This window comes from Cervus canadensis, chromosome 4 (genome assembly GCF_019320065.1).
Source record: "Cervus canadensis isolate Bull #8, Minnesota chromosome 4, ASM1932006v1, whole genome shotgun sequence".
NCBI lineage: Eukaryota > Metazoa > Chordata > Mammalia > Artiodactyla > Cervidae > Cervus > Cervus canadensis.
The window spans coordinates 40,061,125-40,087,147 of record NC_057389.1 but is presented as its reverse complement, the minus strand read 5'-3'; the positions used below and the strand labels follow the sequence as shown (position 1 = coordinate 40,087,147).

The following is a 26,023-nucleotide window of genomic DNA, read 5'->3' as shown; positions in this document are numbered from 1 at the left end:
TGCTTATTAAGCAGCATAATATGGTACAAACTACAGGGCACATGACCTCAGGAAGGCCAAGTCCCTCCCGGCTTGAATTCATCATGTATTTGCTCTGAATTCTTGGCCAAGGTGTGGTACCTCTTCAGAACCTCAGGCCGTGTACTTGCAGGGCCTCTTTGGGACAGCCATTCCACAAATATGTACTGAGGGCAATCATGTGCCAGGCACTGTGCTAGGTGATGCAGAGGAGGCAAGTACTGCTTTCCTGCCCTCTATGTGGGAACTCGCTCATGAGGATTAGAGGAGGCTGAAGGGGTGGCAGATCATGGCACCCTGGATGTGCAACTTTAGTAAAATGATCATTCTGAGCTAAAGGCAACTGAGAAGAAGCAGATACAAGGAAAGTTCCCTGTCCTCCTTCCATTTGCCTAAAAACAAGACATCAGTTCTCAAAGGTCCTCTACCAGGAAAGACAAAAGCTAATCACCTGAGACAGTTTGAGGCCCCATCAGCCTGGAGACGGTACCAGAGGAATCTACACAACAAATGTTACAAACCAATCTTTATCTACCATGCATCTCCCAAATATTTACCTTCCCACAGTTAACTGCCTTTAGAAGCCTAAAATCTCTTTCCTTTTTCCTGCCATTTCTCTACAAACTTAATGTCTTTTGTTGAAGATGCTACAGAAGCCTGACTTTCAACTGTCGCTTATTTTTCTCTGGGTATCTCCCATGTATACGCTTTAATAAGCTTCTGTTTTTCTCTTGCTAATCTCTTTGGTTACAGCTGAGAACTTGAACAGGTAGTCAGAAATTGATTTTTCTTTCTTTCCAAGGCCATCTGTGAAAGTACTTTGAAAACACTAACAGGCCACACAGAAGGTAGGTCTTACTAGTTGGTCCCTAGAAACCAAGTTTCTGTTTTACAACCTATTGGGCTGGCCAAAAACTTCCTTCCTTGCTAGAACTATTGCAAACCAGAGCAGCAGTCAACTTCCAATTTCCCCTAACAAGCTGCCTACACAGCTCTGGAGGAGGGGTGCTTGTGCGTGAGTGTGGGTGTGTGGAAAACACAGACAGGAAGGGCTGCCTAGGGATCGGGGACACCGTCCTCAGCACTGCTAATCTCCTTTTCCACAGCCATACTCCTGTCATCACACAAATGAAAGGCCAGTTTAACCTTTGCATTCTTACCGAAGCCCCAATCCAGCATTAAAGCGAGATAAAGAGCTTCTAGCATACAAGGAGTCTAATGTCTCTCCCAACACTTAGATCCCCTCTTTCTCTAGCACTTCAGTCTTCCTCCAAGGGAATCCCTTCCCATGACTTGTCCTTCCTTTCCCGGGAAGGGGGACTTGGAAAGAGAAACCATGCCTGATATAATACAGCCATTCTACCCCGTGGCCCATCTGGATCTCTCTCCAGGGAGACTGATGCAAGAGAAGAAAACATGGGGGCTGCCAGTTTTCTGCAAACCCACAACCTCAGGGGTGAAAGGAGGAGGAAAAGGGGGCAGTGGGGCACATGGGCGCTACGGAGGGGCCTGGAAGACAGCCATAAGTACAGACGTCATAAAGACCCCAATTCTCCTTAAACTGGCTGAGGAGTCTGGCTCAGCTCCACCCACTCAATGATATCATTGTTTTCAGCACAAGTCAATCTGAGAATCCACAAGGAGGCCCTCAGCGAGGCCTCACCAGTTCCTGGGAGACCAAGTGCTTAGAATTGTAGATAAGGGGGGAAGTCTATATACAAAGAGTCCAAATTATAAAGATAACCAGGGTAAGAACATACTTTGCTTCTGCCAGGACTTTTAGGGTCAGGGAAAGAGTATCGGATGCTACTTTTCACACAGATTTTATCAGTGGATACCCAACCACCACAAGCCTGCAAAGTTGACAACTAGGGGTTGTTATCTTCAACTAATGGGAAAACTACAGATCTGAGAAGAGAAGTGGCTTATCCAAGGTTCTGCTACCAGCTAAGGACAAACCCTGGGACTCAAACCACTGTCCTGCTACTTTCTCGAGTCAGGAACCTCAGATTGGCCTTGGAAGCCATCCTCTTCCTCAGCTCATATTCAAGCCATCTCTCGGTCTCCATGATGCCACCCTACACATATCTCTGGAATTTGACCTCTTCTGCCTATATCTGCAACCTCTTCCCTAAATTAGATCACCATCATCTCCCCCTCAGATTCTAAAAATGCTTTTGAATGGGTCTGATTACTATTGCCAGTCTTGCCCCTTTCAATCGATCCTCCAAACTTCAATCTAAGTAATCTTACTCACATGCTTTGGATGCTGTCACTATATGGCTTTTAAAATAGTCTTTGTCAGCTTCCTGTTGCCCTCAAGATATACACCAACCCTTTTAATGAGCCTACAAAGCCCTTCAAGGACTCTCCCCTGCCCACCTGGACCATTTCTTTCCTCTTGCTTTCTATTCTAATTTCATCATCAACAAAGGCCTTTGTTCTTGCTACTGGCCCTGGGTGGAACTCACCCCCTTGTAAAAGCCAACTCTACCACCCCTCTACCACCACCCTACTTCTTCCTTTTACTTTACTTCCTCCTCGAAGGCTTCCCCAACCCCTGAGCCAGGGTAGGTTCCCCTTCCCCATTCTCCCACAGTACCTTCTACTTCCCCCCATCATAGCATGCCCCACACTGGTCAATAATGATTGGCTTATCTTTCTCCTCCACTGAGCAAGCACCAAGATAGCAGATAGTGTCTTGCTTGCTGTTACTCTTCCAGGAACACCCAGGACCTAGCCCAGTGCCAGCCACATATCTGGTATGAAGAGTATTTGTTAAATGAAGGAAGAGAAAGTAAGAGAGACAGGAAGTTAAGAACTCCCAATGATTAATCCTCAAATAATAACTTGAATAATAACTCAAACCCAGTACACTGGAAACTCTTGTTAGAAAAACCAGGAATTCTCTGACCCAATAACTGCTCCTAGGTGAGTTTGAGCAAGACCTGCAATTTGCTCCAGGGTAGCCAAAAGCCTGTTCATTCAGCATTCAAGGTATCAACCAAAGGTGTGTGTATGTCACTGAGTTCTAAATAGAGAAAGAGTAAAGGTTACCTTCTTAAAATCCGAATAAAAATGTAAACGTGGCTTCATTCTCAGGACAAAACCAGTCCAGAGGCCTCAGAACTGGCCTCCTCCTCCCATAGAGAAGGAGAACTCTTCCCCAAATAATCATGCTCCATTTCCTAAGCACAAAAGCTGAAGAGCAGAGATATCCTCCAGCTTCCAGAGAGTCTGGATGAAGAATCTAGGCACATCCTTGAAGATGAAAAATTAGGTCTGTAAGGTGGGACTTCAAGCACATCTCCCAAATCCAAATGCATAGCCATACGTCAACCTGCATCCTGGTCTCCAGGCCCTGCTTCTCAGGAGACGCCCCCCCACCCACTCTGAGTTGTAGAAGAAGCTATATTTGCCTTGGACCAGCCCCTCTCAGGCCAAGGCTCCATCCACCAGGTCCATCTCCATTCACTCAGCTCAGCCCAAGTTTCCCTTCAATGGAGAGGGGTGGAGAAAGGGCTTCTACTCATCGAGGTACAGGAAATACAGCTCAGCTTTAAATTGCACCTCAAGCCTCTTCCCTAAAAATATCACACCTACCTCTCTGACCATGTGGTTTTACCAGAAGCAAGAGAGAATCCAACTCAAGGTCAAAAATAAGAGGACCAAAAAAAAAAAAAAAAAGTGAACTCTAAGTCACTCAAATCCTCAGGTAGCCCAACTGTGAAAGGGCAAGAAACCCCTTCCCCACTGCCACATACCACTCATCTGAAATACAATGATTTGGCTAGCTGGAATACTGAATTCCTAAGAGTTTGTTAGCACTACAGTTTTGGTTCCCCTAGATCCAGACCAAATGTTTATATATTAGTTTCTCAGTCTGAATTCCTTTCTCATTCTTCACCTCATTTCTCCTCCCTCCTTCATCCAAAGCCTCCCCCCCTGGCTCCCACATGACAGAGCTCCAAGGAGCCCTCCTTAGGGAAGCTTTCTCTAGCCCCCAATCAGAAATTCTTCCTTCCTTATGGCTCCCTCAGCACTTTACTTTTAACTCTATTAAGTAAATCTATAACCAGCCTCTTATTATGCTGCGTGAGTATATTCTCACCCACAGAGAGTAAACAGCTGGAGGGCAAGGATGTGGTCTTTGCATCTACTCCCTAGAACACCTAGCAACAGGACTTTACACATAGGTGCTCAATCAACATTTGCTGAAATCAATACTTCCAAGCTACAGTAATCCAAACAACATGGTGTTGGCACAAAAACAGATACGTGGATCAACAGAACAGAACAGAGAGCCCAGAAATAAACCCACACACCTACCATCAGTTAATCTTTGACAAAGGAGGTAAGAATATACAACGGAAAAAAAGTCTCAGCAAGTGGTGTTGGGGAACTTGGACAGCTGCATGTAAATGAGTGAAGTTAGAACACATCCACTCACCAACACAAAAATAAAATGGATTAAAGACTTAAACATAAGACATGGCACCATAAGCTCCTATTAGAGAATATAAGCAAAACATTCTCTGACATAAATCATACCAATCTTCTCTTAGGTCAGTCTCCCAAGGTAATAGAAATAAAAGCAAAAATAAACAAACGGGACCCAATCAAACTTATAAGCTTTTGCACAGCAAAGGAAATCACAAACAAAATAAAAAGATAACCTACAGAATAGAAGAATGTATTTGCCACTGAAGTGATGGAAAAGGGCTTAATTTCCAAAATACTCAAACAGCTCATACAACTCAACAACAAAAAAACGAACGACCAAATTCAAAAGTAGGCAGAAGACCAAAACAGACTTTTCTCCAAAGACAACATACAGATGGCCAAAAGCACATGATAAGATGCTCAACATGACTAATTATTAGAGAAATGAAAATCAAAATTACAATGAGGTACCATTTCACACCAGTTGGAATCGCCATTATTAAAAAGCCTACAAAAAACAAATGCTGGTGAGAATGTGGAGAAAAGGGAACCCTCCTACACTGTTGGTGGAAATGCAGGTTGGTACAGTCACCATGAAAAATAGTATGGAGGTTTCTCAGAAAACTAAAAATACAACTATCATATGATCCAGCAATCCCACTCCTGGATTCGGATCCAGACAAAACTATAATTCAGAAAGCTACATGCACAGGAGACATGGAAACACCTAATGTCCATTGATAGATGAATGGATAAAGAAGATGTAGCACACACTGCTATATTTAAAATACATAACCAAGAAGGTGTACTGTAAAAAAAAAAAAGAAAAGATTAATTTTAAAAAGAACTATGTATGTCAATAAGTGTTAACAACATGAAAAAAAGATGTGATATATATATATACACAATAGAATACTACTCAACTATAAAAAAGAACAAAATAATGCCATTTGCAGCAAAATGAGTACCACTAGAGATTATCATACTAGTGAACTAAGAAAGAGAAAGACAAATACCATATGATATCACTTATATGTGGAATCTAAAATACAACACAAACGAATCTATCTATGAAACAGAAACAGAATTGTGGACATAAAGAACAAAGTTGTGGTTGCCAAAGGAGAGGGGATTTTGGTTGAAGGATGGAGTGGGAGGTTGGGGTTAGGAGTAGTGAACTATTATATATAGCGTGAATAAACAACAAAGTCCTACCATATAATACAGAGAATTGTATTCAATATCCTCTGATAAACCATAATAAAAAGAATATTAATAGAATATATATATATATATATAGCAGAATCACTTTACAGTACAGCAGCTGTTAACACACTATAAACCAAGTGTACTTTTTTAAAAAATTTGCTGAAATCAAACTTGTAGAGTGGAGTCAAGTAAGCTCTGGTTTAAAAGACAGGAGATCCATCAACTGATGAATGGATAAGCACAGAACATTCATACAATGGAATACTACAAAGCAATAAAAAGGAATGAGATACAGATGCATGCTATACAACATGGATAACACTCAAAAACATTACACAGTGAAAGAAGCCAGTCACACACACACCAAAAAAAAAAAAAACAATACTGGATAATCTCATTTATATGAAATATCCAGAGTAAGTAAATCTATAGTGACAGCAGATTAGTGGTTGCCTAGAGCTGATGGCATTGGGCAGTGGGGAGTGACCGCTTACATTAGTTTGTTAAGGCTGCTTTAACAAAGTACCACAGACTTAGAGATTTAAAAGATAGAAATTTATCATCTCACAGTTCTAAAAAGTTAAACATAAGATTAAGGCACTGGCAGGGCCATGCTCCTTTGAAGATACTGGGGAAGGATCTGTTCCAGGCCTCTCTCCGAGCTTCTAGTATTTCCTTGGCTTGTGGCCACATAACTTCAGTCTAATCTTCATATGGCATTCTCCCTCTGTGCACTTCTGTGTCCAAATTTCCCCTATTTATACGGACACCAGTCATACTGGATTAGGTGCTATTCCAGGATGACCTCATCACAACTAATTACATCCACTATGACTCTATCTCCAAATAAGGACACTGATGTACAAGGGGTTAGGACTCTGACATATGACTTTGGGGGAACACGTTCAACCTGTAACACTGCTAATCACTTCTTTTTAGAGTGAGGAAAATGTTCAGAAATTAGAACATAATGATGGCTGCACAACTCTGTAAATATACTAACAAACACTGAATGGCATATTATTTAAACAGATCAACTTTGTGGTATGTAAGGTACATTTCAATAAAGCTGGTTAAAAAAAAAAAAAAGTTTAGATTTGAAGCAACTGCCCAAGCTCAGCAACTAACCTGTAGTGAGAGTGAGAGAAACAACTTCTCTCAACACAGGCAGTGGGTTTAACTTACACAGAAGCTAAAAGCAAAGTGCCTTTATCTACCTACATGTTCTGTGTAAATTCCCTGTGACCCAGTGGTTCACATCTAGGAAGTGACCCTCCAGAAGTGCCTCTCAAAGAACATGAAGGTGTCCACTCTAGCACTATTTGTAAAAATGGGGGGGAGGGAAATGAAAGGAAAAAATTGCCTGAATACCCATCAAAATGGGTGATTAAATTAATCATGGCATCTTGATTTTTACTGAATCTGATGGGTATATAGGGATTCATTATATCATTCTCTCTATTTCTGTGCACATTTGATAATTTTCCATCATCAGTTCAGTTCAGTTCAGTTGCTCAGTCATGTTGGACTCTGCAACCCCATGGACTGCAGCACTCCAGGCCTCCCTGTCCATTACCAACTCCCAGAGTTTACCCAAACTCATCATAAAAAATTTTAAAAGCTAATTATGGCATACACATACAATGTACTATCATACAGTCATTAAAAATGATCCCATAAATTTACATAGAAATATATTCATAATATACTCCCAAACTGTGGTACAGCTTTTGAGGAGGAATCTGTGGAATGGGAAGTACAATTCTTCAAAAGTTAAAACATGTTAGACATATATGCTATATGACCTTGCAGTTCTACTGCAAGGTATTAATCCTACACTAATACTTGCAAATGTGTTTAAAGATTATGCATAAGACTGTTACTGCAGCTTTACTTGTAATAGCAAGGAACCATTCAGTGGAATCCTCTGTCATCATTAAGAAGAATGAAATAGATCTATAAATAAGCTAATGTGGAAGGGTATTGAAGCCAAATAATTAAAAAGCAAATTACAGAATGGTACACAAAGTATGGTCTCATTTACTTTAAAACCTTATTTTGTTGTTCAGTCACTAAGTCGCTTCCAACTCTCTGGTTACCCCATGGACTGTAGCCCGCCAGGCTCCTCTGTCCATGGGATTTCCCAGGCAAGAATACTGGAGTGGGTTGCCATTTTCTTCTCCAGGGAATCTTCCCCACCCAGGGATCAAACCTGAGTCTCCGGCATTGGCAGATTCTTTACTACTGAGCCACTAGGGAAGCCCAAAACTTTATTACTTGTGTAATTTTTTCTAGAATTTTATTATCAAAGTTTCAAACACTCCAAATATTTCTTCTGTAATGTTTAAAAAAATAATTGATGATTCTCATGTTGTATTTCAAAATTTTTTTTAAAAATAGATAATAAAACTTAGGTTATACTATGACTCCATTTGGATAAATTTGCATGGAAATTTATACAGAGTTAAAACTATGCAAAATAGTATGTTCATGGTAAATGTTCACTCATTGGATGCCAACTATCGTTGTTATCTTAAGGTAAACAGCTGATGGTCAAGGGTTCCTCAAACTCAAGAATCAACTCCCGACTTCCTCCAAGTACACAGCTTCCCTTCCCTCTGACAAGGGTCCATCTAAGGCCAACAGGGCAGTTGACAGCTTCCTTCCATTCATGTTACCCTGTGCTCCTGCTGAAGGGCTGCCAGGAGAAATAAGCTGGAGACAAAAGAAAACCATGGACATCCTTCCTGGCTACACAGGCAGCCCTGGCTGCAGGTCCCTGGAAGGAGATAGAGCCGGAAATGGTGAACAAATTCTACCTGCTTATCAGACAGCTCAGAGCCTTGCCTAGGGAGGGCACGGACTCTGCAGGCAGAGACAAGAGGTACAGTTTGGCCGACTGGACAACCCCGCAAAGCTGCATTCTGGAGATACAGTTAGGTCAAACTGGGCACAGCGGGGGAGCAGAAGTGAGTTTCCTCCCAAGGGCAATGGACTTTAAGGTCGTCTTCCTAATTACATTTGGAAACCACCTCAGGGGAATTCCCTCTTACTACATTCTTAATTGTTTTTCCCATCCTGCAAAACACAAATAATAGTGACTCTTGGCCTCTCACAGTGCACCAGGCACAGAGTAAGTCCTCGAAGAGCACTGCGTTATTGAATAACACACAACATCTAACAAGGTGGCCACTATTATTGGCCCCATCATGTGGATCAGGAAACTGAGACTTGCAAAGGTAAAGCAACTTGCCAAAGTTTACACCTCCAGTAGGTACAGGAGCCAGGCTCTCAATCTAACATGCCAAGATTACATCACTACAATCGACTGAAATCCAAATCCAACTAGTGAAGGCAGAAGGAAAGGGAAGAAGGCAGGCAGAATATCAGAGAACACCAAGTGTTCATTGAAGAAGAGCATACCGATTAAGGACAGGGCATCCATGAGGCAATTTGAGGCCACAGCTAAGAGCCTGGGCTTGGAGTCAAAGAGATCGAGCTCCACCCTTCCCACCAAGGTGACTGTGACCAACACGTGCTGCTCCATGCCTCAGGGTCCCCATCTGCCAAACAGTACTAACACAGGTAACAACAACCCATAGGGTTGCTGTGATGATTCAATTAGATGAACTATGTAGAGATTGCACAACAGAGCCTGCTATAAAGGCATCTCCTACTTTGTAGCTATTACCATGACTGACGATATTGTTATCCCTATCTGATGATCAGTCCTCAGCCAGAAGCTGCCTGAAGGCAGACTGCATCATACAACATGACCTAGAACTCAGGAAATGCTGACAAACTGTAACCACACATGCTATGTCTCAACGTGTTTTTCTCTTGTCATTCTTACTTGAAAACACTCACAGGGGCCATATGCAATGGTTTGCATCACCAAGACACTTTAGAAAACATCTGTTCATGATTTTACATTAATGAAAGTTAACATGTACTGAAAACCAGCTTACTTATGCACTGTAATGATACTAAGCACATTGTAATACATTATCCCTAAGGCTCACAAACAGTGGATTTGTTTCCTAAGCCCAGTGTGTAACAAATTACCAGAAACTGGGTGGCTTGAGACAATAGAAAGTTAGCAACTTCCCCGGTGGTCCAGTGATTAAGACACCATGCTTCCACTGCAGGGAGCACAGTTTCCATCCCTGGTCAGGGAACTCAGAATCTACTTGCCCCAGCCAAAAAAAGAAAAGAGAAAAAAAGATGAAAAACTAGAAAGAAAAAAAAATTTTAAACAACAGAAAGTTATTCTCTCAGGGTGCTGGAGGTCAAGAAATGCAAAGTCAAGGTGTTAGCAAAGCTGCGCTCAGTCTGAGAGGTTTCATTCCTGGCCTCCCCCACCTTCCAGTGGCTGCCTGCATTCCCTGGCTTGTGGCTGCATCACTGCTCTCTCGGTGGTCACAATGCCTTCTCCTCTTCGGTCTGTGAGCAAATCTCCCTCTGCCTTCCTCTTACAAATACCAGTGACTGAATTTACAGCCCACCCAGAAAATCCAGAATCATCTCTTCTCAAAATCCTTCACTAAGTCACACTTACAAAGATTATTTTTTGCCACATAAGGCAATATAGTCTCATGTTTCAGGAATTAGAATGTGGGTCTTTTGGGGGTAGGGAACGTTTCTCAGCCTACCTTACCCACAATGAAGTTATTTTCATTTTGCCTTATGTTCTCACAGCCTTCAGAGTCAACACATCTGTGGGAGGTGGGAGGGAGGCTCAAGAAGGAGGGGATGTGGGTATACCTATGGCTGATTCATTTTGATGTACGGCAGAAACCAACACAATATTGTAAAGTAATTATCCTCCAGTTAAAAATAAAAAAAAAGAATCAACATATCTAGATTATTACAGTTGTGGATGCTGCCTGATACTCTCTTCCAGCACTGTCTAGCTGCATCCACCCAGATCACCATTTCCAGTTACTGAGACTGAGTTTACGCAGTGGACCCTAACAAAGCAGTATCATGTTTCTAATGATTCAGAAATAATGGAGCCCCTGCTTAAGCAGGGGTGGGACTGAGAATTTAGCTTATAGAAAGACAACATCACATTGGCTGGCAATCCAGTCTGCAACTCCGAGGGTTCTGGGCAACATGGGAATCATGAGATCAATCTCCATCTATAAAGCTACAATTGGAAGCTGCATTTCAGACAGGACTATATGGTCCCCCTGGGGCAAGGTGCCTAACCTAGCACTTAGAATTTAAATCCACTTATGCATTCACTGCCTGAGTCAATGCAACAGGGTTAATTCCAGTTCCTAGTACTTAAAAAAAAAATGTATATATATATATATATATTTGAAGAAAATTTCAGCCACTTGGAGGCAGCTCTCTGCAAATTCTGATGTCCCCACCCAACTATCCAACGGTTTCCTCGGCACTGGTCTACCGGAGTTATAGGATCTCAGCTGCGGGGAATGGGGAGCCCAGCTGTGTGCTGAGTTTGGAAAAACATTTTGAATACTTTGGATCTGCCAAATACTTGGTTAAAGAACGATATCCTCCAATTTCTTAAGCCATGTGTATTTTAAGTGAAATGTAAGCCATATGTCTGTGACTCATTTAAATGCACTTCAGTGAAGCATGGTTTACCGAGAGTGCTGGGATATGCCTAAGCCTTTCTTAAGCTTCTCTTTGATACAGGAAATTGAATTCTGCCAACAATAAATGAAGCTCCTGACAAGAGAGGGTCAAAGAGAGCTGTCCTTTATCCTAGATAAGATGTTAAAGTCTATTCCTCACCCACAAGGAAGCAGGGAGCCGGGAAGAGGTCATGGTCTGGGTGGTATGTGGAGTTTTGCTCCAGATCAGCTGTGTATTAATATTACCACCAGGCCTCCTTGGAAGAGAAGTGCAACGGTAAGCGGTGGTGACTAACCCACCCAATCTATTGCTGAGAAAAGTCCTCTTCTGCCTCTTTCTCCCATTCTTGGGTTCTCCGGTATTACATACAACTCAAATAGGGTTGAAGAAAAAGAGTCAAGGAGCTGGATCACTCCATTAGCAGTGAACAAATTTTCATTTTCCAGGCCGCAGCTTGATTTCCAGGATGACAAAAAGTCCCTAAGATATCTCCCGAGGGACTGAAAAGAAGTTTGAGATACGAGGAGAGATGAAAGTTGGTAGGGGTAGGTACAATAACCAGTAAACCTCCAAATACCTAAATTCTGCCTTGACAATTACTGTTCCCCCTGAGCTCTGAAGGTAGATATACACACAAAAGAAAACAAATATCCACTCTTATAAGCCAGTCTTGTACAAACTCTGTTTCTCTTTCGCTAACAGGGCTGTGGTGAGACCAAGGGATATCTCTCCCTTTCCCAAGCCAAAACCTAAATCTTAGCATCATTTAGACTCAAGGGAGGAAGTCTAACGAAGAGATGACAGTTCCAGAACGTGTTTAAAGGATGAGCAGAGAGAAGTAGGTGGCCAAAGGTCCTCTGGGCACAGTGCCCACTGGTTGGGCTGCTCATCTGTTTTTGAAGGTGACCTTGTAATGTAGTAACATAGTCAGTGAGCATCCTGCAAGCAGGTTCAACAGTTCAATGTACCTTCCTTTGGAAAAAGTGAGAAGGGAGAGAGTCAGGGCCTACATCTTCCTGGAGGCATCCAGATGTCCAGATGCCTACAGTGAAGAAAGACTCCATTTGATTTCAGCAAATAAGTTGTTGTCCAGTATGGTTTCTGGATTGATGAGGCAGTCCTCAGTGTCTGGGGGAAATTACATGGAGGACAAATATTATGGATTTATGCCTCAAAATTGTGGGTTATGAAAATAGCAGCCTGTAATTTCTTCCCTGTAATTTGCCTCCTTGTGTTTATGGTGCTTAAACAATGGGTCCTGAGCTAGCAGTTCATTCTCAGCTTCTGTGGTTTTGGAGGTATTTGTCTTTATCCCACTGCCCCCTCTTTCCAGGAATGTCTCCAGAACTGGGGAGCAAATGCCCTGAGGCAGGGACTTCTTTTTCATTTTCCACTTATGTGGTGTCCCTTAAATAGGTAGTGCAGGAAAGGCTCTTAGAGCCTAACTGGGACAAAACTGCCATGCAACAGATGAGAAGGTGGAAACCCAACAGGGCCAACTGGCTTGCTGACCAATTCCACATCACCTGTCTCTGAGCTCAGTACTCTCTCCACTGTACCACAGAGTCCCAGTCACAAGTCAGGTTCTGCTAACCACAGCTATGCACCAACATTTGCAAATGATCAGTATGGGTGTGAATAAATATAAAATTAGTGAACATATGCTGAAGTTGAAGTTCCAATATTTTGGCCATCTGATGCAAAGAGCCGACTCACTGGAAAAGACAATGATGCTGGGAAAGATTGAGTGCAGGAGGAGAAGGTGGCGACAGAGGATGAGAAGTTTGGATGGCATCACTGACTCAATGGACATGAGTTTGAGCAAACCCTGGGAGACTGTGAAGGACAGGAAGCCCGGAGTGCTGCAATCCACAGGGTCACAGAGTCAGACATGACTGAGCAACTGAACAACAAAAGGGAACATACATGTTTTTAGAGCAGAATACTACCTTCATCACTACAGTTGAGTCTATAAAAATAACTGTGGAGCAATATGTAACAGTACAGTCTCATTTCTGCTCTTGCATCATCACAAAAGTAGCAGCCTGGCTGTGCTTCTGTGTGACTGTGCCTACGAGTATCTATGTGCATGCTCTCACACACAGAGAACAGGTCCATGGTGAGCCCACCAACCGTTCACAGTGGATTCTCCCTGTGGGTGGGAGGCTTTCATTCTTTTACTCATTATATTTTGGTATTGCTACATGTTTTACAATGAGTATGCATTGCTTTTGCAATTAAAAAACCACAAGCAAAAAAAAAAAAAACCACAAGCAAGAAAAAAATAATAGCTGCCACCTACAAAGTATACAGAGTACAAGTCAGGCACTATGCTGGCCCCCTGACAGGTGCCATCTCATCTTGTGCTCCCCGTGGCTCCAAGTGTGGAACTCAGACATATTATATTCCAGATAAGGAAACTGAGGCTTGAAGAGGACATACAGTTAGTAAGTGGCAGGGTCAGGATCCAACAAGGAGGCCACATTCAGATTATCCTTGTGATGTCACTCTTTCTCACCTGCAATCAACAGGGGAAAGGGTGTGTATCCCCCATGGGAATGTCAGCCGTTTATCCTGAGCTGCCTCACAGTGGCAGAAGGCTGCCGCCGGCCACGTTATAGAACTAAGGCATCTTGGGGTGTCTGCTGCCTGAGCTGAACACCCATTTGCTATGCCCTCGCTCCTGGCCCAAGCCCCACACTCCTGCATCCTCACCATTGTTGGCAATCTCTCCACATGTGAATTCCACTAAACGCTGGCTCACTGCTATTTTGGGCCACGCATTAGCACTTGGGCTTTGATTAAATGAGAGAAGGCCAGACACCTCGGGATGATGAGAAAGAAATGAGAAATGTCCTCTCTCTGCCCTTACAGTTCCAGGAGTCCTTGTCCACTGCTCCTGGGAGGCCTGAGAATCTAACATGGGGGGGAATGTGGTTGGGGGTGGGCAGAGGGAATGGAAACCTTCATAGTCTAGTAGTGTTTTTGAACTTGGTGGCTGTCCCTGCTCCTTGGAACTGTCATCTCCCCCCTGTTCCTGTGGCTCACTTCCTCATTTCCTTCAGGTCTGGACTCAAATATCAATTCACCACCAAGGCTGGCTCTGGCCGCCATTCCAAACAGCACCTCCCTCCCTCTTTGGAGCCCTAATGCTTCTTTGTTTCCTCCATAGCAGTTGTCATCATTTGCTTGTTTATTTACTGCTCACCCCTACTGGAACACAAGCTCCAAGAAGGCAGAACTGTTTTATCCACAGCTGGATCTGCACTGCCTGCACTGGTGCCTAGAGTACATGGATCCAAGATGGGAAAGATGAATGAATCAATTGAGGATATTAAGAATCAGAGCATGAGGATCCCTTAGCACAGGGCCTAGTTTCCCCTCAAATATCATAGGATGATAAAAAGTTTACCATTTTTTTTAATAAAGTTTGAAAATCAGAAAAGCAGCACCTCGTCCAAGCCCCTCTCCACCCCCCAAGCTGTTTTGAATCCAGGCTCGCACGCATCATGAATGAAAAGGCTTTGGGAAGTAAACACACCGGGAAGTCGTGTGCAGTTGGAGTTCCGCTTGCTAACACATGTTCAAAAACAAAAAGCCCAGTTTAGACGAAAATAGCAGGAAGCTGTCCCTAGGGATACCTGGTGAGGTCATATTGCTTGGCTCTGCTGCTTCCATTTTTGTCAGATCTCCTGCCTTCTGCCAATTGGAGGAGGCCAGGAACCATATCCAGCCCACTGCTGATCACTGGGAAACAAGAGAGCTGCTCCCGGCAGCAGACAACTGAACCACATTTCCGGGCTCTCCTCTGGAACCTCAGAATGGGACAGTAAAAAAAAAATCACAATCGCAGTCAATTACTTACCGTGTGCTCTGTAAGCACTTTGCATACATCACTGCATTGAGCCCTCATAGCCACGCTTACGAGGCAGGTGTTACTATCCTCATTTTATAAGTAAGGACACAGACTCCAAAAGACCCAGCAATGTGTCCCCAGGTTAATCAGCTAGTAAGTCGAATCTGGGTTTCTGTGACACAAATGATCCTCATCTCATCTCTCTCATTTACTTGCTGTGTGGCCTTAGACAAGTTCCTTTCCTTCTCTGAGCTGAAGTTTCTGCTTCAGTGTTTTCCAAGGCATCTTAGTGCCCTAACTTCCTATGACCTCTTGTAAAGATTACAAAATATGAGGGAAGGATGAGTCCCGGGATCCTTGCCTGGCCAATCCAACTCCCAAGAGTTTGTCCATGCCACCAATCCCATCACATGGGCAGCCCAGAGGAAGCTGAGGAGTCAGATACTCTAAATGGAGGCAGGAGAGGACAGCTGAGATGGAGGTAGCAATAGGAAACCTTTAGTCTAGAGCCGGACGGCTGGGACTGTAAGAAACTGAAATAGACCCTGAGAGAGACTAAGAACACACCCTCTGAGGGGCTTCCCTGCAAGACCAGAGGAAGACAGTGCAAGGAGAAATCCCAGGCAGACAGGGCCCACACTCTCGGCAGACACAGCCAGCCAGGTCTATTCCAGGGAAATGGAACAGAAAGAACACATTCCTGGGCCAGTTTCACTTCAGGAGGAAGGCACCAGGAAAGGACTGCTTTCACTACAAGGAGGAGAGCAACAAAAATGACTGAGATGCCCATTTTTCTGGCTTCCTAAAGGCCACCGCGTCCCGGAGGCAGAGGAAAGACATGGATGAGCACTGCACACACTGCTTAAGTCATGCTTATAATGCACTTCCAACACCACTCATCCTCCTCCGCGAGTGTCCAAAAAGCCCAAATTTGGAATAATTTATATTCTTGCTTTCCACCCAAGCTGAGCAGTCATTCCATCCTTCTGGATATGGGAAGGTCCCTATCTATCCCTTTCTTGGCAGTGATGTGTGTGATTACTCATCTGCTTCCAGGGGACTCCACGGGCTGCCAAGAGGAGACAGGCAGTTCTCTGAGCCATGCAGCCTTATCTGCGAGGTCTGTGTGGCAGAATGTAAGCAGGACTGTTGATGAGGAGACAGCAGAAGCCTTCAGAGGGCCCTGGCCAAGTAAGGAAAGCTCTCCAGTGCCCAAAACAGACTGGGATTGGTCAAAGACTGGGCCACACGCAGCCGTGCCTTACGTCTATTTACCTGCTCGATAACATCAATCAAGATACAACTGTGCTTGACGGCCAATCAATGTGGAAATGTTTCTGAGCGAGGCAGCCACCCAAGAGAAATGAGGTTGGGGATATGGAAGAACCAGGCCGATGAAGCCAGGAGACTGCTGACTATGCCCTTATTGGCAGAAGCTCAGATGTAGCTGACCCAGAAGAGACGGAGCAGTCAGGGTGTGAGCGTCAAATCCCAAGACACCCCACCTCGCCACTCTCCTCTCTGCTGCTTTCCTCTAATCTCCTTCACTTCCTGCCATGCGCTGTGCTGGAGCGAGTAAGACAGCTGCCCAAGTCCTCCAGCCCATCCCTTCCTTACTGTCTTTCTGTCTCTCTCTCTCTCTCACACATACACAGTGAACCCTAAGAGGCCCCAGAAATTTCCCCAGCTTGAGGAAATTCATGGAAGATGGTAAACAGTCCAGTAATTTCACAGCAAGTCTAGAGATTGTGGAAATGCAGGCTTTGCAAGAATGCTCCCAGCAAATGAACCCCAGGTTGACCGCCTGGGTCACTTCATTAACTACTTCCTTCCAAGTCAGTGGCACCTGCGTCCGGCGCTGACACACAAGTGGGCTGTCTCGTTTTAGACAAAGGAGAAGTCCACTTACTCATTCTTCTCCAGGTCCAGGATCAGCTCTCGCCCCTCAGCCATCACCCTGAGCTCCGCTTTGAGTGGATGCTAAAAGAAACAACGAAAGAATGTCAGATCCAAAAAGCAGGGGCCGAGGCTCCCAGGGAGAGGCAGAGGGTCCAGCACAGAGCTGACATGGATGGAGCCACAAGAAGTGAATGAGAAAGGGTCAACTGCATTTGCAGCCCAAACATGAAATAACTTCAGTCCCAGAAGGACCCATTTCTCCTCCCCCATCTGCCTTCTCCTTACAGACAAAGGAAAGAAACTCCAAGCCGAAATGTGGTGTAAGTGTCTGCATGCAGGCCTGGTAAAGGCAAACCCTAAAAACACAATCCTGGACAGCAAATTTGAGTGGAAGTCAGATCTGGGATCAAGTGTAGGCTTCAATGCTACAGCTGTGGAATCAGGCATGTTACTGAACCTCCCTACAGCTCAGCTTCATTTGTAAAATAGAAGTAATAGTCAACTTTGTGGGGATAGCGTAAGGACTAAGTGACAAAGTAAACGTAAAGAATTTGTTATAGTGCTTGGCACACCAGAAGCCCCTGTTACACGTTGGCTGCTACTTAAGATACCAGGGAAAGCCTCTTCATCATGGACTCTTATTTTACAGTGGCTCTCAGTTTGGATACCCCTCAATCATCTCAGAGGAGGCAACTGGAAGAACCTCCAAGTAAGGTTTTAAAGGTCCAAAAGATAACATTTTACACAAAAAATTTACTAAGAGCCAAAGTAGCTAGATACCCAGAATAGACCATTTAAGGTATCATACAAATGATCAATAAGCATTAAAAACATGTTCAGCATCGCTGGTAACTGCCCCCCCCCCAAAAGTATTTTTTAAAGATATCTTTTAAAAAATCAAAGCAACAAAGATTAAAAAAAAAACCATAAATCACAATGCAGCAGAGTATACTATAGAATGGGCACTCTCGCACCCTACCTATGAGAATTTAAATTGATACCTGCTCACCAGAAAATAATCTGACAGTATGAACCAAGAGTTTAAAAATGTTTAGACCCTCAAACCCTATAGAAGATTCTATCTGAAGGGAACAAATGGAAACACAGGCAATGGTTTATACACAAGGATGCTCATTACTTACAATAATAACTAATGAAACAGAATCCAAATAATCCAAATGTAGAAGAATGGTTAAATAACCAATAATCCATTCATATGACAAAACATTAGACAGCCATTCAGAATGATGGCTTTCAATCATTTTTAAATTATCAAGAAAGTATACATGATAATGATTAAGCACAAAGGTTTAAAACATAACACTGTGTGCTTTATTCATATATATTTTTATAAAGGGACAAAAGTAGAAATAAATCAAAAGGTTACCATAGTTACTTCTCATTAGTGAGATCATCTGTTGCTATTTAGTTGCTCAGTCGTGTCCTACTCTTCTGCAACCCCATGGACTGTAGCCCACCAGGTTCCTTTGCCCATAGGATTTTCCAGGCAAGAATACTGGAGTGGGTTGACATTTCCTTCTCCAGGGGATCTTCCTGACCAAGGGATTGAACCTGCATCTCCTTCAGGTTGGATTCTTTACCACTGACCCACCAGGGAAGCTCAGTGTGATCATAATTCAATTTAATTTTATTTTTTGCACTTTCCCATGTTTTTATAATGGCCTTTTATATTTTCAGAAATGGACTTTTAATCCCGTTTTATCTAATTATTGTGGAAAATTTCAAAGACATTAGAAATCCAAGTCATCATAAACTTTCATCCTTTAACAAAAGTTCAATTTAGCACAGCTGAACTTTTCTTGAAGGCAGAAATTATTTAATTAAAACAGGGTATTTACGTATTTAAACATTTTTAAAAAGATTGATTCTTTGGGTGTTTTAGATGCACGTTCTCCAACTTGGGACCAAGGAACTGATCAACTCGTGAAGTCTCTTTCAATTCACATGAAGCTCTTGCTAGAGGAAAGCTTCTATCCCTTTTAAGGTCAGCCTCAAAACTTAGTTTTGGCATGTATGAGCAAGTGCGTCACCTGCTTTGCCACCTCTGGTTGGGGGCCTCCCTCTTCCAAGCACATTTCTCTTATCAGCTTCAAACCCCATTTCCCATTAGGGTCCTGGGCATCCCTGAGGCTTTTGTGCCACTGAGGGCTCTGATGTGGTCCAAACATTGTGATCTCGGATGCTTGTGCAACCCTGTCCTTTGCTTTGTTTTGCAAATTTATCCTACTCACTTCTCTTAAGGAACATGTCAAAAACACGGGAAGAGGAAGTGACAGGGATGTTATGCAAAAACTTGCACTGAGAAATTCACTTCTGTATTTTCTGACTCTTGGATTCAGCTCTACCCATACCTATTTCTGGTTTGTTGCTTCACTCTGGGGAGTTGTGGAGCGAGGGCCTTGTCCAATCACATGAAGCATCAGGGACACAGTCCCAAGTGGGCACTTGAGGAAACACACACAGCAATAGAGCTGTATCTATTCCCTTATCCAAGAGAAAGGTGGCCTAGAGTCCACACACAAAGAAGGAAAGTTGACATAAATCAAACCACTGTCACTTCTCCTCCAGAGAGACACAAGCTGCAGCCTGAGTATGAATATTTAAGTGGGTAATCCAAAACTATTGCTCTCTAGTCTGGAAGATGATATCAGACACTGATATTTAATATATGATGTTCCTTGTTTCCAGGAGATGTTTCAAGCAAAACAATGAAACAGCACTACAAAGATTCATGTAGCTTCCCTGTTCCGATTTACTCAGGTTTTTCTCTCGCAACTCCACTCTGTGCTAGGAAGGGGCGACATCACCTTTCCTAGGAAGTGAAGGGAGCTGACCCACTGTTTATACTTCCCCGGGGCAGGGTTTTAAATGCCTTTCTCTTTTGAGGTAGATTAAATAGATCTTCAAGCTGTACAGCGTATTGGAAATCTATACTACGTGTCTACATCCTCCCTAAGACATAGTCATGTATATTTAGTATGTAGTGTTCAACTAACATTTGCTAAATGAAGTAATTACATGAATGGGAATAAGATGCCTGAGTGAGACCTACTTCTCCTCTCCCTCTCTGACATTCATTCATTTATTCAACAAATATTTACGGTGCCAGGCTAGTCCTACAAAGGACAATGACCTGGGCAGATTCTAGGCAGACAATGGCTGGGAACAAAGACAGGATCTGAGCTCCACTTTGTTTCTCAGGCCCTTCCTGAGGATGCCGGGCATCCCACATCTGGAGAGAACGGAGAGGCATCTATAAAAGTATCAGATCCATTCCTCGGACAATAATGGATAGGCTGGGATATCCAAGATCTTAATTTTTAAAAATAGCCTGCCCTAGGATGTCCATTCATTAATTTGTCTAGACTTTTCCTGGAGCTATTTTCATTCTCTCCTAATTTTGGATGAAATGAACTCCATGCATTTATTATCTCTAGGATAAAATATTATTTGCTTTCATTTGTCCTAATATTTTTGCTGTAAGTTTCCTCCAAATTGGAGCACTTTTTTGGACATGTCTGCATTCCTCCAGCCATAATTTCACGGATTCTGGGCATTTCTACTCTCCATTTACCTTTCCAGACTCAAGGACCTCGAAGTCTGAAATCTTTCCTGACACTGCTCTCTCCTCTCTTTCCTACTATAATCTTGCTGTTATATGTTGCCCAATAAATCACTGACCGTTTGAACCCAAAGCACTCTTATTAAGCACCCCTCCTCTCCAGCCCTCTTCCTTCTTATCCCCTCTAAGCCCTATTTTTTAAATGAGGAAACAGGGCTCAGAAAGTGAAAGGTCCGATAGCTGGTTATTGGCACACAGCAAGCACATCTTCCTTTCTAGTTCTTTCCTGTCTCACTTGAGCTATAAGAACCAGAACCAAAGACTATCCTAGATGCACAGGTCCTTCCTACAAGAACAGGGTAATGTTTTCTGTCTTATTCCCAATCCGCTTGATGAGGCCTATGAATTCTGCTGGTATTGTGGCCCAAGGAGCCTATTGAATTTTAAGATTATTGGATTTTAAGACAGACTTAAGGCTGTACTAGATCCCTGTGTGTGTACTCAGTTGCTCGGTCGTGTCTGACTCTTTGCAACCCCATGGACTGAAGCCCCTCAGGGTCCTCTGTCCATGGGATTTCCCAGGCAAGAATATTGGAGTGGGTTACCATTTTCTCCTCCAGGGGATCTTCCTGACCCAGGGATCGAGCCCACATCTCCTGCATTGGCAAGTGGACTCTTTACCACTGAATCACCTGGGAAGCCCTACCCTGCCTCTTGTTTTAAAAATAGTTTGGATTATCATTTTTCTCTCCAAGTATATCATCTCATCAATAAAGTGAAGCACATATTATGCAGAGCAAAAAAGACTAGTGACAACATTTAATCAATCCCAATTGAGAGTCAGTGATTTTTGTGAAACATACTTGCATTTAGCTTATGTCGGCATTAACATGGATTTTCATTTCCTCAACTACTGGCATCTGGAAGTGTTATAGTAGGTTGTCACACAGTGAAGGAAAGTCCCATCGAGGATTTCCAAAACTGGAGTACACAGAGGACAGAGTGGGCCAGAAACAGAACTAATGGTGACAACCATTAGCACCTCCAGAAAAGTCAAGTAGGTGGCCCCCAAGCCCCACAGAACAGAGTTGTCAGCTTCTGCCGGTGAAAACGAGATGCTTTGAGTCTTACCTTTTCTCTCATGGGGCTTTCTGCAGTCTTCCACTGAGGTATTATCAGTTCATGCTGCAGCTGGGGGCTGCCTTCCCCTCTTCCTCCTGCCAATACAGCAAACACATCACTGGAATCCCAGACCTCTGTACCCTAGCTAAGCCAGGCATGCAGTGCCAACAGGGAAGACTCCACACTGGGGTGTTAGGAGACCTGTCGATTCCAGGCTCTCGGCACTTACTATGGGTCTAGCACTCTGCCAGGTACTGATAATAGAGTGGTGGATCTGTGGATACTTCACTGGCTTACTTTCTAGAGATGGGAAGAGATGACACAAATATTCTCATATGGTACAACAGGGTCATGAAATAAACAGACACTGAAGAGGGGGTACCTATTTTAGGATGATCGTTAAGGATAGCATTTAATTGAGACTTGAGGGACCAGAAAGATGCAAAGATCTAGGGGTCTAAGAGTGTCCCAGGGAAAAGGATCAGCAAGAGCAGAAACAGCTTGGCCTGTTTAAGGAATAAGCAGAAGTTAGAAGTAGCTAGAACTGAACAAATGAGAGGGGAAATTGGCAGATATGGTCAGCAAGACAGATATGGGGTCTGCTATCACAGAGGGCATGGAAAGTATCTGGATTTTATTACAAATCCTGTGACTTGGAAGGCACTGAAGGGTTTAGACACAGAGCAATATGATCTGTATTCGGTTTGCAAAAGATATGACAATTGGGTGGAGACTGAGAGGATGGAAGTGCTGTAGGGGCAGGGGTGAAAGTAGAAGCTGGAAGGCAAGGATGGAGCCTTACGGGAGCCCTGGTCAGAGGTGCTGGGAACTCGGACTAGAATGACGTCAGTGGAGAGGAATGAAGTGTTTGGGTTCTGGGTATATCTGGAGGGCAAGCCCCTGGGTATTATTCACATTGTGCTTCAGTTTTCTCATCTGTAAAATGATACCCACCTGCCCATCTCACAGCATTAACGGGGAGAGTTGCTGTGAAAGTGCTTCCCAATCCACAAAGGCATCATTGCTTTAACCTGAACTCCCATTTGCATATCATTTCCTACTTTCCAAATAATTCTCACCACCCAGACCTCTGTACTCAACACAGCCCTGGGAGGTAGGTAACACGATTCCTGTTTTTCAAGAAAGGTGAACTGAAATCTGTTTGGGGACAGACTTGTTCTAGGCAGGGCAGACTTCAAACACTGGTTGCAGACAATCTTAATAAAGTGGTAATTGCTCAAGACCTAAGTAAATTAGTCTCTGGTAAGAATAGGCCACATCCACAGAACTCTTGAGGTCCTAAGTGAAGACTCCAAAAATCTGTTCTTTCTAAACCAACCACATGAATCACATAGAATATAATGAGTTACATAGAAGATGGCCATATTTGTTCTGTTACACTGGCCCAATGATGGGTGATGAACTTCCCTTTCAGATTACTGATATGATGCATTCTCAGTCAAAATATATCCTAAAAAAAGTCATTAGACTAGCATTAGTGTTATCAATTTAGTAAAAATGAGAAGCAATGCATTTATTTACACATTTTCTGAGTGCCTAACTATAGGCCAAACACTATGCTAGATGCTTGATACTGGGGAATCAGAAAGACAGTTTCTGCTCTAGCGGCTCTGATAAATCTAGATTCTTTGCAACAAAAAGGAATTATGATATTTAATAGAACATTTAAAGGAATGAAATGATCTTTATGATTGCAAAAATTATGGAAAGCTAGGCTCAGTAATAGAGAAACACAGTACAACTTAAGAAAAACTGTTTAAACCTTTGAAATAAAGCAAAAAAGAACAAGTAGGATGTCTTTTCAATGTCACATTTGGAGCATTGGTTAGCAGGCCTTTTCACAGGTTAGTGAATTATCCAGGGAAATGTACCTTTGTTTGCCTTTAATAACTAGTAATTAAAGGCTATATACTCTGCGAAGTTTTGTGTTAACTATAACTTTCAGTGTGGTAGAGATGCAAATAACTCCAGCATAGTAGACAGATACCTAAGAATTATGGTTGTTTGGCCCCATGGAGCACTGACCACTTTTATATCTGTCCCAGCACAGGATTTCAACAGTCTCCAATGCCCGTATCACTCCTTTTTTCTCTAATGCTTTAAACTAGCTTTATCATTCTATTCACTGACTCTCTGAAGAATCAGATCAATCCTTGCCAATCTTCCATCCTGTATTTGTATGAGAGTCGTGTTTTTAACTTTCTGAAAATTGTACTTCTGCAATTTCTTGGCGGAATTTACAATCATTGAAACCATGTTGTTGGAGAATGTAACGATGTGGAAATGCTCATAAAGTGAAGTGGAATATGCAAGACACAAAACCGTACATATGGTATGGTTCCAATTTTGTCCAAACGTATTTATAGGCACACACACAAAGACTGGAGAAAAGAGGAGAGACTCGGAAAGCAGCGGAAAAGCCAGAAAAACAGAGGAAAAGGAGAGAGAGGAAGGCAAGCCGGGGAGGGACCCACTGTTTTCTGCCTGCTCTGGATCTCCCGCATCTCCACCACCTCCCGGGGCGCACAACGTGGGAACAAAGCCGGGGCTCCCGGGCGGGGTAGACAGCAGGGGCGCGGCTCCGAGTTGCTGAGGGGGATCCCCAGGTCCCCCAGTCCACCCAGGTCCCCCAGTCCACCCACCTACAAAGCCCCCCGTCACCCACCCCCCCCACCCCCTCCGCTCCGCTACTTACTTCGGGTCCATCCAGGCAGGGCGAGCACCAGCAGCCAGAGCTGGGCGACGCCCACGCCCCGGGGCATGGTGGCAGCTGGCCCCTCGCGCAGTCAGCGCTCACCAGCACGCGGCCATGCCAGCCCCCTAACCAGGCCGCCGCGCTTCTGGAATCCGCCGCGCTCGCCCAGCAGCTCCCAGCCCGCTCCCAGCCATTGACCGTTCGCTCCGCCCCTCAGCTCCACCGGGGCTGGAGGAGGGGCGGGAGGAGGCTGGGTGGAAGCCAGAGCGACCCCTGAGCCTGGCGCGGGGGTGGGGCAGGGGCGGGGGAAACTGCTCAGGTGTCGGCGATCAAGGGAGGGAGACTCTGAGCCCGGGGAAGGGTGGGCGCTTCACGGTGGGCGCTGCCTGAGGAGGGTTGGGGGCTCGAGTTTGTAGGAATTAAACTGGACCCTTCTCTGCACAGCCCATTTTCTCTGTCCCACGCCGGGCTAGACGCCTTGGGTGTCACTCAGGAGGCTGCTCACACAGCACCGGCCTCCACCCTTGGAGGCAGGCTCCGAAAGAGTTAACCTGGCACAGATAACTAAGTGCTATACGGAGTTGTTTTCTTAGCACGACACAAATCGAGGATCCTTTCCTTCTGACTGGGAGGAGCGGGGTGGTGAAGAGAGGATTCCCAGAGGAGATGACATCTGAGCTCCGGAGGAGGCGAAATGGAGCAGAAAACCCTAGACAGACGACTAGGGCGGGAAAACTCGTGGGTCGAATTGGGGGGAACCGGCATTTGGGACAGTTAGCATTTAGGGTTTTGAAGGAAATTGGAGGGAGATGAGACTTGAAAATAATAATAATAATGACTGTCACTTACTGAAGGCTTCTGTCTACTAGAAGAAGAAAATAATAACTAAGACCGATACAGCATTTCCTAAGTGCCACCGTTCTCAGCACTTTACATATGTCAACTTATTTAATTAATCTAGGAGAAGAATTACCTTTTATTGCCCTTTAAAATCTTCCAGGGGCTTTATATACATCATCTCTTTCCATTAGCCCAATAATCCCCTGAAGTAAGTACTAACAGTATTCTGGTTTAGAGATGAGAAACCAAACCTGAGAGGCTAAGTAATTTACTCAAGGTCACACAGCTAAAGTCTGAGGCTGGATTCAAGTCCATATCTGAATAGTTCCAGAGCCTCTTACAGCACATCTTATTTTACAGATGAATAAACTGGGGGTTCCCAAGTGGCTCAGATGGTAAAGAATCTGCCTGCAATGTAGGAGACCGGAATTTGATCCCCGGGTCAGGAAGACCCCCTAGAGAAGGGAATGGCTACCCACTCCAGTACTCTTGCCTGGAGAATTCCATGGACAGAGAAGACTGGTGGGCTACAGTCCATGGGGTTGCAAAGAGTTTGACACGATTGTGCAACTAACACACAAACTGATAATCAGGAAAAAAAACTGTCTTGCCTAAGATCCCTGGCAAAGTCTGAGCCTCAGATCTGTTATCTATTCCTTTCACTCTGTCTCCTTCTTCAAATCCAGGGTTGTACAGCTAAACAAGATGCTGTGTTTTGGGGAGGTATTAG

The 26,023-nt window shown here is 43.9% G+C and overlaps 1 protein-coding gene across 1 annotated transcript in view; it reads right to left on the bottom strand.

Moving 5' to 3' along the window:
* The window catches only part of ADAM19 (ADAM metallopeptidase domain 19), an 86,139-nt gene extending 61,467 nt beyond the window's left edge, over nucleotides 1-24,672 (bottom strand). Inside the window, exons 1-3 of the mRNA XM_043464852.1 lie at nucleotides 24,454-24,672; nucleotides 21,747-21,832; nucleotides 17,043-17,113 (exon numbers count right to left, since the gene is read on the bottom strand). Coding sequence (XP_043320787.1) covers nucleotides 17,043-17,113; nucleotides 21,747-21,832; nucleotides 24,454-24,520 — 224 coding nt within the window. The 5' untranslated portion in view covers nucleotides 24,521-24,672. The remainder of the gene's footprint in view (nucleotides 1-17,042; nucleotides 17,114-21,746; nucleotides 21,833-24,453) is intronic.
* Nucleotides 24,673-26,023: the final 1,351 nt, after the last annotated feature.